Raw genomic sequence first — 13,328 nt, forward strand, 5'->3', positions numbered from 1 at the left:
GCGAAGTAGCGGTGAAATTGAAAAAAGATACTCATCACCTCATTTCCTCTTTCTCTCGCTCGCTCTCTCTTATGCAGTCCTGGTGCTGCTGTTTGTGATGTACATGAAGAGGAGGGATAAGGAGCGCCAGGCCAAACAGCTGCTGATTGATCCGGAGGACGACGTCCGAGACAACATCCTCAAATATGATGAGGAGGGAGGAGGAGAGGAGGACCAGGTACAATTACTAACATTTGCACAGAATTAATCCATTAAATCAGATATTAAGTCATACAATCGGTCAACCAGCCAGCCATTCAGTCAGTCAGCCAGTCAGCCTGTCAACCACCCAGCCATACAGTCTGCCGGCCAGTCAACAAGTCAGCCACACAGTCTGCCGGCCAGTCAACAAATCAGCCATACAATCAGCCAACCACACATTCAGTCTGTTAGTCAGTCAACCGGTCAACCACCCAGCCATACGGTCTGCCGGCCAGTCAACAAGTCAGCCATACTGTCAGCCAACCAGATATTCAGTCACCACCCAGCCATTCAGTCAGCCGGTCAACCACACAGTCAGTCAGCCAACCAGACAATCAGTCAGCAGCCGGCCAGCCAGCTAGAAAGCCAATCAGTGTGTCAGTTAGTCAGCTAGCCAGTCAACAAGTCAGGCAGCCAGCAACTCAGTCAGTCAGTTGGCTAGCCAGTCATCCAGCCAATCACTTAGCTTCCAGCCAGTCAGTCAATCAATTTATTAAATTAGATATGCAGTCATACACTTGGTCAACCAGTCAGCCATTCAGTTAGCCAACCAGACAATCAGTCAGTCAGCCAGCCAGCCCTCCAGTCTGCCGACCGGTCAATCAGCCAGTCAGTCAGCCAGCCCTCCTTTCTGCTGACCGGTCAACCGGCCATACTGTCAACCAACCAGACATTCAGTCAGCAGCCAGCCATGCAGGCAGTCAGTCTGCCAGTCAGCTGGTCAACCACCCAGCCATCAGGTCACCTAGCCATCAAAATTGCAGGCCAGTCAACCAGTCAATCAGTCACCAGCCATCCCTTCAGCCAGTCAACAAACCAGGCAACCAGCTATTTAGTCAATCAGTCAGCCGGTCAACCAGCCAGCCAGTCAGCCAACCAGACATTCGGTCAGCAGCCAGCTAGATAGCCAATTTGTGAGTCAGCCAACCAGTCATCCAGCCAGTCAGTTAGCATCCAGCCAGTCAGCTAACCAGTCAGTCAATCTCTTAAAGTAGATATTTACTCCCACATTTGGTCAACCAGCCAGTCAGTCAGCCAGACGGTCAGCCAGCCAACCAAACAGTCAGTCGGTCAACCAGACAATCAGTCAGCCAGTCACTCAAGCAGACAGTTGGTAAGCTATTCATCCAGCCAGCCCGTCAACCTATCAGTCAGTCAACCAGCCAGCCATTCAGCAATACAGTCAATCAGCCAGCCACACAGTCAGTTAGTCAGCTAAATAGTCAGTCAGTCAACCAGTCACCCAGCCAGCCACTGGGATGTGTTTGATAAATGCTTGTTTATTCTGTAATATAATGTTGTTACAATGTACTACCTGTTACAATGTAGTTAAAATGCTACCATTATTTACTCAATTAAATTATTTGATGTGTATTTAAACATGTAGCAATATTAAAACCTTCGCTTATTTTCTTTTGTCACTGGGACCGTTTTAGCTCTTATTTAAGTTGGTACAAAGTAACCCCACCTTTGATTGGCTCTGGTCATTTTTCAAATGAAGTGAGTGTACACTCCAGCACCGGTACTGTGTTTACGTTTTTAAAGAAGAAAATCCTCCTGCAGATCAGTGGATTAATTCAATTCAGTGGCTCTCGTTAAAGCCCTTCTGAGGCACTGAAAAGCTTCCCCCTGCTACTCCAGGTCTCTGGAATCCCACGATGCTCAGTGTGGGTGACGTGTTGTTAGAGGGACCAGCCAGGATGACTGCTGGTCATGGAATTTAGCAGATTTAGAAGAGAAAGCTTTATGTCTGAGGCATATAGTGATAGAGAAACAACATTACTATAGTAAAACATATGTTGTTAAACAAAAATGCATTTATTTAGGGGACAAAGTTATCCAACATGCATATCACCCTCCTGAAAAGGTAACTGCACCTTAATTACTTTATTATTTGCTATATATATATATACTGTACATATACACGTGTACAGTGCAACGAAATTACTTTTTTTGCGTATTCCAGCTTGTTTGGAGTAGGGATGCACCGATCCGATATTAAGATCGGATATCGGTCCCGATATTACCAAAATGAGATGGATCGGATATCGGATAATCAGGCCGATCCATGGGTCCGATACGTTCACTTTAGTTCGTTTGCGACGCATGCTAAGCCCATACAGGACGCGCTGCTGACGTATGGTGTATAACACAAACAAAAACAGCAACATGGAGCGAGCCAAAGAGTCAGCTGCATGGAGGTATTTCACGCTTGCTATGCTAACAAGTTCGATGGCAACATGTTTATTACTCATGTTTAGCTGCTATATTTTATTTTGAATTACTGTTTGCACTAGATATTTACGGATAAGTTTATTTGAAAAAGTTATTTAAGCTACTACTGTTTTTCTCATTGTCAGCAGCTACATTTTGGGTGTGTTAGAAAACCTAAGGAGCTGCCTCGCTGCCTTACTGTCTACATAAGCGGCTGCCTCAGTAGAGAGGATTCTAATAAGTCATCAACTCATAAATCAGGTTATTCGAACGCGTTACATAGCGATTCCATCGTGCTTAGCATTTAGCATCTTGCCATTAAAAAACAATGAACTGAGGTAGCACAGCGCTAACGCTAACGTCAATATAACATCTCCCTTCATGTACCGATAAATTACATTTCCTGACAAGCTCGAACTTGCAAATAAAAACACTCGGCATAAGTTTATACAAGTTTAAAATCTGTAATATTTTATTTACGTTTGATAATAACTCCATTCGTTTCTCCGCCCCTTTCAGCTATGTTTATTTTTCTGCAATGAATGCTGGGATTGCTTTGGTCACCAAGGCAGCGTCGGATGCTCACTCGTTGAGTAAAAATAACACTGAAATATTAAGATGCCTGTTTATTATTTTATTGACAAATAAATAGCAGTTCAGTACATTTATATCTGTGTTAATTATATTTTGTTTTGCAAACTTAGTAATGTTTAAGTCGATCCTGATGCCTTAAGTCTTTCCCACATAATAAAGTATACAGTTTATTAATTCAACAAGGGTATCGGATCGGTATCGGGTATCGGTCGATATGCAAAGTATATGTATCGGATCAGTATTGGAACTGAAAAAGTTGGATCGGTGCATCCCTAGTTTGGAGGCTGAGGTCAGAGCGCAGGGTCAGTCATTGTACGGCGCCCCTGGAGCAGACAGAGTTAAGGGCCTTTCTCAAAGGCCCAACAATGACCAATGACTGAATGGCAGAGCTGGTATTCAAACTGGTATTCAACCCCAGTTATTTCCAAGGCTCTAGGACTTTACTGAAACACAGTGAGTGTCATTTTATCCAAGTGATGAATACTTGGCACAGTGGTGAATCTACCCATAAGTGACCGGCCTGTTAAAATGTCTCCAAGGGATTTAAAACAGCTCATCCAGGTAGTGCCAAAAGATCTTATAAAACATATGGACAGTGTTCTTAGGGACAGTGGTAGCCTAGTGAGTGGAGCTTTGGGCTATCAATCGGAAGATTGGCGGTGCTCTGCTATGCAGCCACTGTTGGGTCTTTGAGCAAGGGGTCTGCTCCAGGGGCGCCGTACGATGGCTGACCCTGACCCTGCGCTCTGACCCCAGCTTCCAAACAAGCTGGGATATGCGAAGAAAGAATTTCATTGTACTGTATATGTATATATGACAAATAAAGGATATCATTATATTATTTATAATGCAAAGACTGGAAAAATAGTGTTTATGGGAGGGTGCACTCATTATTTTATATTACATTTACATTTATGGTGTTAGCAGATGCTTTAATCCAAAGCAACTTACAATTAAGACTGAATACATTTTAAGGAACTGAGGGTGAAGACCCTTGCTCCAGGGCTCAACAGTTGAAACTTAGGAGTGGAGCTAGAACCAGCAGCCTTCTTATTACTAGTCCAGTACCTTGGATTTGAGCGCTTCTCACTAAGGAACCTTAAACACTTTGTATCAAATACAAAGGATTTGGAGATCGCTGTCAAAATTACTGAAAGAGTGTGTGTGTGTGTGTGTGTGCAGGATTACGATCTGAGTCAGCTGCAGCAGCCGGACACCGTAGATCTGGAGTGTGTGAAGCCGGTGGGAATCCGCAGGCTGGACGAAAGGCCGCTGCACCCCGAGCCTCAGTACCCCCTCAGATCAGCCGCTCCACATCCTGGAGACATCGGAGACTTTATCAATGAGGTAACAGAAGTGCATGCACACACACACACACACTAAAGAAACTTCAGATGGATGCATATACAGTATTTGTGGATAGAGCTTCGGTTGCTGAAGTGTATTAAGATAATAAAAAAACAACATCTGACCATGGAATACATTTGCATGTGGTTCCAGTTTGTAACCATGATGCTTTGAGTGGTGTTTTGATGAAGTATGTGTTTCATTTACTCCACAAAAGAAGAACATTTACAAAAAACAATAAAAGTCCAGGACTTGGACGTTTTGCAGCCTTTATTGTGGATTTAACTTTGAATGGACATTATTGCCATGTTTTACCCATCAGTCTACACCCAATTAATTGTTTTAAATACAATTAAATACTCATAATAACGGAGTAAAAGCTAAAATCTCTTATAAACAACAATATTCTCACCATCTATTTCATTCTTTGGGAGGAGTTACAGCTGCATGACTTCTAACATGTATGTCATTTAGCTGTTTACCATCATGACTAAATACAATTTGAGCAACTGAGGGTTAAGGGCCTCAGTCAGGGGCCCAACAGTGGAAACTTGGTGGTGCAGGCTCTCGAGTGACGCAGCAGTAGAAGTTTGAGTCTCAGCTCTGCTACCTGCGATCCTGTACACTTATGAGGACAACAATTGGCTGGTCTGAGGAAGAAAGGGCAATATGGATTCCTTATGATTGATGCCATTAGACGGACGGACAGACAGACAGACAGACAGACAGATAGATAGATAGATAGATAAATAGATAGACGGATGGATATATAGATAGATAGATAGACAGACAGACAGACAGACAGATAGATAGACAGACAGACAGATAGATAGATAGATAGATAGATAGATAGATAGACAAATACATAGACAGATTATAGATGGATGGATGGATGGATGGATAGATAGCAGTAGATAGATGGATGAATGGATGGATGGACGACCCGGCTACCACTGTCCCTCTACGACTGTATCACTGTGCCTGATACGACTAGATTGGGAGAAAAATTGGGAAAAATGCATTTTTTATTTTTTATTTTACTACTAAGAATATGTGAAACCAGCCTCACACACTCATCTGAATTTTAATCTTGTGGTAAAAAGGACGCGATCCGAACAGATGCAGCGTTTCACCGCTCGTCTCGATCTGCTGACGCGCTTATGTTTTTCCATGTTCACGATGGAACAGACAAATCCACTTTTCTGTTTGTAGAAACCCCCTCCCAGAGCCGTGCGCCGGTGGTTTGTTTCATTCTCTGCATCTCGTCACCCAGCTGGCTCGGCCATCCTCGGCTCAGTAGATAGAGCTTATTTATCTTACCCTTCAGCTTTGAAGTGCAGGGCACTTTGCTGGAAAGTGACGTTTTTTCCCCCACGTCTCACCCGAACTCTCTCGGTCTCGCGTGGAGACACAGGCGGAGGGGAATCGTCCGCTGGTGGCAACGTCTCGCTGCCGATTTTCTCATTACCTGCCCAGCGTGGCGGCTCCTTTCTAATTCCGCCGCTCCTCCTCGATCTCGATCCGCCAGTCTGGCTCCTGTGTTCGTGCATGACTGAAGAAATCGTGCGGCGGGATAAAGACACTGAGACATTTTTAAGGTCAGGACTCTGACTGGACCACTGGACTTTGTACTGTGTGTCTTTATTTTTCAATTAAACTTGACTAGATTGTCAAATTCACAACAACATGATGCTTCCACCAACATACACTGCATGGCCAAAAGTATTTGGACACATGACCATGAGTTTATCTCATTTAATAAAACCACCTCGTTTCTACACACACTGTCCATTTTATCAGCTCCACTTACAATATAGAAGCACTTTGTAGTTCTACAATTACTGACTGTAGTCCATTTGTTTCTCTACATGCATTGTTAGCCTCCTTTTACCCTGTTCTTCAATGGTCAGGACCCCCCACAGGACCACCACAGAGTAGGTATTATTAAGGTGGTGGATCATTCTCAGCACTGCAGTGACACTGACATGGTGGTGGTGTGTTAGTGTGTGTTGTGCTGGTATGAGTGGATCAGACACAGCAGCACTGCTGGAGTCTTTAAATACCGTGTCCACTCACTGTCCACTCTATTAGACACTCCTACCTAGTTGGTCCACCTTATAGATGTAAAGTCAGAGACGATTTGAGTTGGTCATCTTCTAGACCTTCATCAGTGGTCACAGGACGCTGCTCATGGGGCGCTGTTAACTGGATATTTTTGGTTGGTGGACTATTCTCAGTCCAGCAGTGACAGTGAGGTGTTTAAAAACTCCATCAGCATACCAGCACAATACACACTAACACACCACCACCATGTCAGTGTCACTGCAGTGCTGAGAATGATCCACCACCTAAATAATACCTGCACTGTGGTGGTCCTGTGGGGGTCCTGACCATTGAAGAACAGGATGAAAGCAGGTTAAAAAGATATGTAGAGAAACAGATGGACTACAGTCAGTAATTGTAGAACTACAAAGTGCTTCTATATGGTAAGTGGAGCTGATAAAATGGACAGTGAGTGTAGAAACAAGGAGGTGGTTTTAATGTTATGGCTGATCGGTGTATATCTTTGGGGATTTGTGCCCATTTAGTTAAACGAGCATTACTATGTCTGGGCGCTGATGTTGGTCAGTTGATGCTCCAGTTCATTCCAAAGCTATTCAGTGTTTGTGATAAATTGTGGCCTGATCTGTGTAGTGTGGCTGTAGGTTTATATGTTTATATCCTTGAGTTCTTTATAATAGACCTAATCATGAGGGCAGTTGTAGCCTAGTGGTTAAGGTACTGGACTAGTACTCCAAAGGTAGCTGGTTCATGCTCCACCATTGCAGGTTGTCACTGTTGGGCCCTTGAGCAAGGCCCTTAACCCTCAATTGCTTAGACAGTGTAATGTCACAGTGCTGTAAGTCGTCTGCGAAATGTCAAAAATGTAAGCTTGAATGATATTGTGTCCATTTATTTCAAAAAGCATTTACACCGATTAGGCATAACATTATGACCACCGTTCTAATACTGCGTTGGTCCCGCTTTGCAGCCCCATACACAACAAACTGAGATGCACTGTGTATTCTGACACCTTTCTATCAGAACCAGCATTAACTATAAACTAGCAGTTTGAGCTACAGTAGCTCGTCTGTTGGATCGGACCACACGGGCATCCATGAGCCTTGGCTGCCCATGACCACTGTTCCTTTTTTGGACAACTTTTAATAGATACTGACCACTGCAGACTGGGATCACCCCACAAGAGCTGCAGTTTTGGAGATGCTCTGACCCAGTCGTCTAGCCATCACAATCTGGCCCTCGTCAAACTCGCTCAAATCCTCACGCTCGTCCATTTTTCCTGCTTCTTACATCAACTCTGAGGATAAAAAGTTCACTTGCTGCTTAATATATCACCCCCACTAACAGGTGCCGTGATGAAGAGATAATCAGTGTTATTCACTTCACCTGTCAGTGGTTGTAATGTTATGCCTGATCGGTGTATAATCTCGCGCTGGACGTTCCAGTAGATCAGAGATTTTCATTGGGGTTGAGGTCAGGGCTCTGTGCAGGCCACTGGAGTTCCTCCACACCAAGGGCAGTGCTTTTCCTACACTGCTGTTACACAGTTAAATGTTTGTATTTAATTTTATGTGTTTAAAGCACTCGACCCTAATTGTTAAAAGGAGCGTCCACATACATTTGACCGTGAAGAGTGAATTGTCGTAGAATATAAAAGCCAGTCTTGTAATGACACAGAGTACGAATTATTTTCAAACCTAACCATTTTCTTCTCTCAAAGGCTTCTTTTGATTTAACAGCCTTCAATGCTAAATATCAACAAAACACTGTATAAACTGTACAGTCAGACTCAATGCAATTCAGACAGGTTTGAAAAGCTGAATGCTGCATCATTTCTTTCATCCACTTCAACGTTTTATCGCTAATAAAGAAGAAATCTTGCTTCATCTAATATCCCGGCGGGGTGCGGAGGTTATTTTTTTATCGTTTCAAAATCATAACGGGCGTCGCTTTTATTTCTATCGTGTTTATTTTTTAGAATTGAACTCTTTTTACTCTCAAGGTTTCTTTTCACACGTCTGTGCAAAAGAAGCATTAAATCACAAATCAGTGAGACATCCATACACATTCAGAACTTTTAATTCTGTCTTTTATTCTGTATTTGTACACTGTATACACTACATGGCCAAAAGTACTCGGACACCGGACCGTGAGCTTGTCGGACATCCTATTTCAAAAGCAAATGGTATCGGCCGCTCGGGTGGCGCAGCGGTGAAAACACACGCTAGAACACCAGAGCTGGGATCTCGAATACATCCACATGAACAACGATTGGCCTGTTGTTCAGATAGGGGTGGGGCATTAAGCCAAATAGGGTCTCTCTTATAACTGATGCTCTGTTGATGGTGCCTGCACAGGGGCGGGGAAGGAGTGCGTTGATCAGGGTGTGTCTCTTCATACACAGAGCTAGTGTAGGTGACGAGATGCATACGGCTGCTGCCCACGTGTCGGAGGGGGCGTGGGTTAGCTTTGTTCTCCTCAATCCGAGCCGGGGCCGGCATTAGTGGAGAGGAAGCATGGGCAATTGGACATGCTAAAAGTCTAACATAATATGCCAGCCCACCACCACTGAGAGCACAGCTGAGATTCAGACTCGAGAGCTTGAGCTATCAACCTGGCTGGACATCTAACAGGCACAAATGGATGTGCCCGAGGGTAAAAAGGTCGACTGGGTTCCACATTGCCAGTGCAAACGCAATCTCTGCTGTCTGATCTAGGTGGCTAAAAGTTAGTGAAATGTTCTTGGGTTGCATTAATGTTTGATATACTGCTCAGTGTGAACGTACACTATACGGCCAAAAATATTTAGACACCTGACCATGAGCTTGTTGGATATCCCATTTTAAAAACAAATGTTATTAAAATAGAGTGACCTATATGTGATCTTTTCAGCTAGAACAACAGCCACTCGTCACAATGCGTATGTATGTCTGTGGGAATTTGTGCCCATTCATTTAAAAGAACATTTGTATGGCTGGGCACTGACGTCAGTCTAGAAAGCCTCAGTTGATGTTCCAGTTCATTCCAGAGCTGTTCAGTAGGGCTGAGGTCAGAACTCTGTGCAGGACACTGGAGTTTCTTTAAATCAAGCTTCTCCTTATGTCTTTATAGAAGTTGCATTGTGCACAGGAGCACAGTCATGCTGGAACAGGAAAGGGCCTTCCTTAAACTGTTTCTGCCAGGTTGGAAGCACATCATTTTCTTTATATAGTTGATTTATTACACCTGTTAGCAGTTGTTATGACTGAAACACAAGAATTTGAAAATCAGAAGGAATGACCCAATACAGTGTACATACTTCATTTCGATGGGTAGAGTCACATGACTTTATCATGGATATAATAGCTAAATGTACGAGGGTTCTTCAAAAAGTTTCCACACTTTTTTAACTCTATTTATTGAGAATTACAAAAACAAACTCCATCACTCTTCTACATCGTCACTTTCCGATGTATTTTTTCAGCGTCGTACCAACTTTTTAATGCCATCAGCAACAAATGTTTTTGGTTGAGCGTGTAGCAGAGATGGGGACTCGAGTCCGAAGTCAGCTTCGGGTGTAGTGATGAAGCGTCGCTCCCTACTCCCTACAGTTTGAGGTTCACTTTATTTGAACATTTTTATTACTTTTGGATTGAAATATCACTTAAAATGGTGGAATACCCTATGTAGTGCACTTCACAGGAACAACTGGGGTGAATGAAACGCTCCTCCAGAATTGGCGCTTTCTGAACCAATCAGATCTTCTGATTGTAATTTTTTGTAAGAAATGCTGTTATTTGCATTTATTCAGATGATTGTTAATGAAACGCTTGATTGACTTTCTAACGAGTTCGTGTTTTACTTCACAACCGGGAAAAGTTTGGAGGTTTTTAATTATAAGCACATTTACAAAATAACGGATTATATTCCTAATGGGACACACGCTTATAAATTTTATAGCATCTGGAAGAAAATAAGCTAAGGTAAGCAGTGGTTATGATTTTTTTTTTTTGCTGTGTTTTGGATTTTGGCCGCTGTGCCGTGATTTATTGAGCGCTTTTGTTTTGCACGGAAAACAAAACGTATCAGTTTAAGATTTTAACTGGTACCTTACAGAAATTACATTCATGTGCACAATGAATAGGAAAGTAAAGGCACTAAGTAAAACGGCTAAATACACTCGCTAATCTGTTGTTTTTTATCTGAATTTACAGATTATTTGTTTATTCTACGCTACATTTCCAATATATGTTTTGTGTTTATTATCGGACTCTAGCCTAAAGACCCGTGACTCGACTCTGACTCGTATTTTGTGACTTGTGAACATCTCTGGCGTGTAGCCACTGATGCGCCTCTGCTTTCACATCATCATCACATGAAAATCTTCTTCCCCTTAAAGCTTCTTTGAGAGTCCAAAAAGGTGGAAATCAGATGGCGCTAAATCCAGACCATAAGGGTCTCTCAGACACGACCGATTACTCCTCCTCCCACCCTCACCGTTTTTGAAGATATCTCCTATTACAATTACAAAGTAATAAAATGCTTAATTCGCTCTGATGCACAAACACAGACGTCCTAATTTCTCTCATTCTCGTCCTCACAGGGACTGAAAGCGGCGGACGGCGACCCCACGGCCCCTCCGTACGACTCCCTGCTGGTGTTTGACTACGAGGGCAGCGGCTCGACGGCGGGCTCGCTCAGCTCCATCAGCTCGTCCAGCAGCGGCGGAGACCAGGACTACGATTACCTCAACGACTGGGGGCCACGCTTCCGCAAGCTCGCCGACATGTACGGCGGCTCGGACGAGTGAGACCGGAGCGAGACGGAGGGAGGACGCACCCACACGCCTGGCTTTTCTCCACCCCCCCCCTTCCCCGCCCCCCCACTGCTATTCGGACTGATGAATGAGGACGGCTTCTGTTGACTGATTTTCCCTCCCAGGTCTGACTGATTCACTGCAGAGCAAAAAAATGTTTTAGGAAAAATAGTGAAAACGACGACGAGACACAAAGCGCTTTGTTGTAGTGTAGGCATTGTTATGCTTGTTGAAGGATTTAGCCCCGACGATGGTCGTCTCTCTGTTAAGTGAACCGGCGCTGGGTTTGAACCGTAGGCTACGCGATACGATACAAAACGATACGACACAACATACGCGCTCAGTTCCACTGACTTGAATTTTACAGTACAGAAGCACTGGGATTTAACGTGCCTTTTTGTACATTTTTTCGGATATGAATGGTTAGTTTTACGTTCAAGGCTTTAACGGTACTGACGTTTGGAGTGATTTCCAGAGCTGAAGAAGTATTAATCTCTGATCTGCACCATCACGCTTTCCTTTTTCTTGTTAGCATCTGCATTTTCTTCTTTCGAGTGATTATTTCATTGATTAAAAGTCACGGATGATTAAAATATTTGACTGTAGTCTAAAAAATCGACACCATCAAAGTAGGGTACGTACTTAAGTTTAAATCTTATGTCAAAATAAAAAATATCATGGGCCGCTCAGGTGACGCAGCGGTGAAAACACACGCTGGAACCAGAGCTGGGATCTCGAATACATCGTATCGAATCTCAGCTCTGCCTGTCGGCTGAGGCTGAGCGGCCACATGGACAACGATTGGCCTGTTGTTCAGATATGGGCGGGACTAAGCCGGATAGGGTCTCTCTCTCATGACTGGTGCAATTACGACCTCTGCTGGCTGATTGGTGGCGCCTTTACAGAGATGAGAAAAGAGTGCTCTCAGGGTGTGTCTCTCCGTACACAACGCTGAGCTGCACTGCACTCATCAAAGTGCAGGTGATAAGATGCATACGGCGTGCTGCCCACATGTCGGAGGGGGCGTGGGTTAGCTTCAGTCTCCTCAATCAGAGCAGGGATTGGCATTGGTGGAGAGGAAGCATGACGCAATCGGGCAATTGGACACGCTAAAAAGGGAGAAAATGCATAAAGAAAAATATAAAAATAAAAAACATCAAGTATGCAGCTGGTCGCAGATAAAAGGACGTGATGATTATTTTATAGCAGACGTTTTTCTGACGTGGTGTAACTTGATACAAAAAGGCAGCCTGTTTCTTTTCTTTTGCTTTCATGTACACTTTATTTGCCTTAGCTGCCATCAGATGCCCTCGGTTTTTTACTCTACTGTAAAAAAAAGTGTGTACATAATGTTTTTTCTCTCTTTTTCCTTTAATGTAGTCGATAAAGTACAGCAAAGTACGAACCAATTTAGATCTTGTAAATGTAGAAATTTGGGCTACAATTTTTTTGCATGTTTTTATCTTTTCACAGCAATGAAGAAAAAAAAGTACAAAATTTATTTACACATAATAGCGGGGTACCAAACTGAATCAGACGATGTGAAAGAAGTAGACGGTACACTTTTTCTTTTCTTTTTTTGTACAAAAATAAAAATGAATAAAAAAGAATAAACAGCAAAACAAACAAGTTACTGAACATGAACATAAAAGAACAGCACAAGTGTTGAAATTTGTACCAAAAAGGGACACAGGGTGAGGGCGGGGTGGGGTGTGACGGGGTTGTTTGATGTGTAAGTCAGCTTTAAGAGCAGGAAGGGTTTCTGATACGTTTTTTTTTTGTGGATAATGTCATGTACTGGAATTCAAATCATTCATCTCTGACCCCAACCAATAAAAAAATAAATAAAAAGCCGAATTTTTGAGCTAAAGCGATTCGTGTGCGATTCATTTCTGTTTTCCGACTCCAGACGGCCTGGTTAGTCAGTATTTACTGTTCTTAATCTTAACTCCTTGGTTCGAAACTTGGCGTTGCCACCGCAATATTTGAAAAGACATGATTGTTAAAGCAAGATGCCCACAACTGAGATACGATACAACGTCTGTGAATGTACAGCACTGGGACATCTCTCTGTGCT

The 13,328-nt window shown here is 43.2% G+C and overlaps 1 protein-coding gene across 1 annotated transcript in view; it reads left to right on the forward strand.

Annotated features, from left to right (window-relative positions):
- Nucleotides 1-11,430, forward strand: part of LOC134312454 (cadherin-2-like) — a 181,428-nt gene extending 169,998 nt beyond the window's left edge. The window contains exons 14-16 of the mRNA XM_062994412.1: nucleotides 78-217; nucleotides 4,231-4,395; nucleotides 11,039-11,430. Of these exons, the coding sequence (XP_062850482.1) occupies nucleotides 78-217; nucleotides 4,231-4,395; nucleotides 11,039-11,245 (512 nt within the window). The 3' untranslated portion in view covers nucleotides 11,246-11,430. The remainder of the gene's footprint in view (nucleotides 1-77; nucleotides 218-4,230; nucleotides 4,396-11,038) is intronic.
- Nucleotides 11,431-13,328: the final 1,898 nt, after the last annotated feature.

This window comes from Trichomycterus rosablanca, chromosome 4 (genome assembly GCF_030014385.1).
Source record: "Trichomycterus rosablanca isolate fTriRos1 chromosome 4, fTriRos1.hap1, whole genome shotgun sequence".
NCBI lineage: Eukaryota > Metazoa > Chordata > Actinopteri > Siluriformes > Trichomycteridae > Trichomycterus > Trichomycterus rosablanca.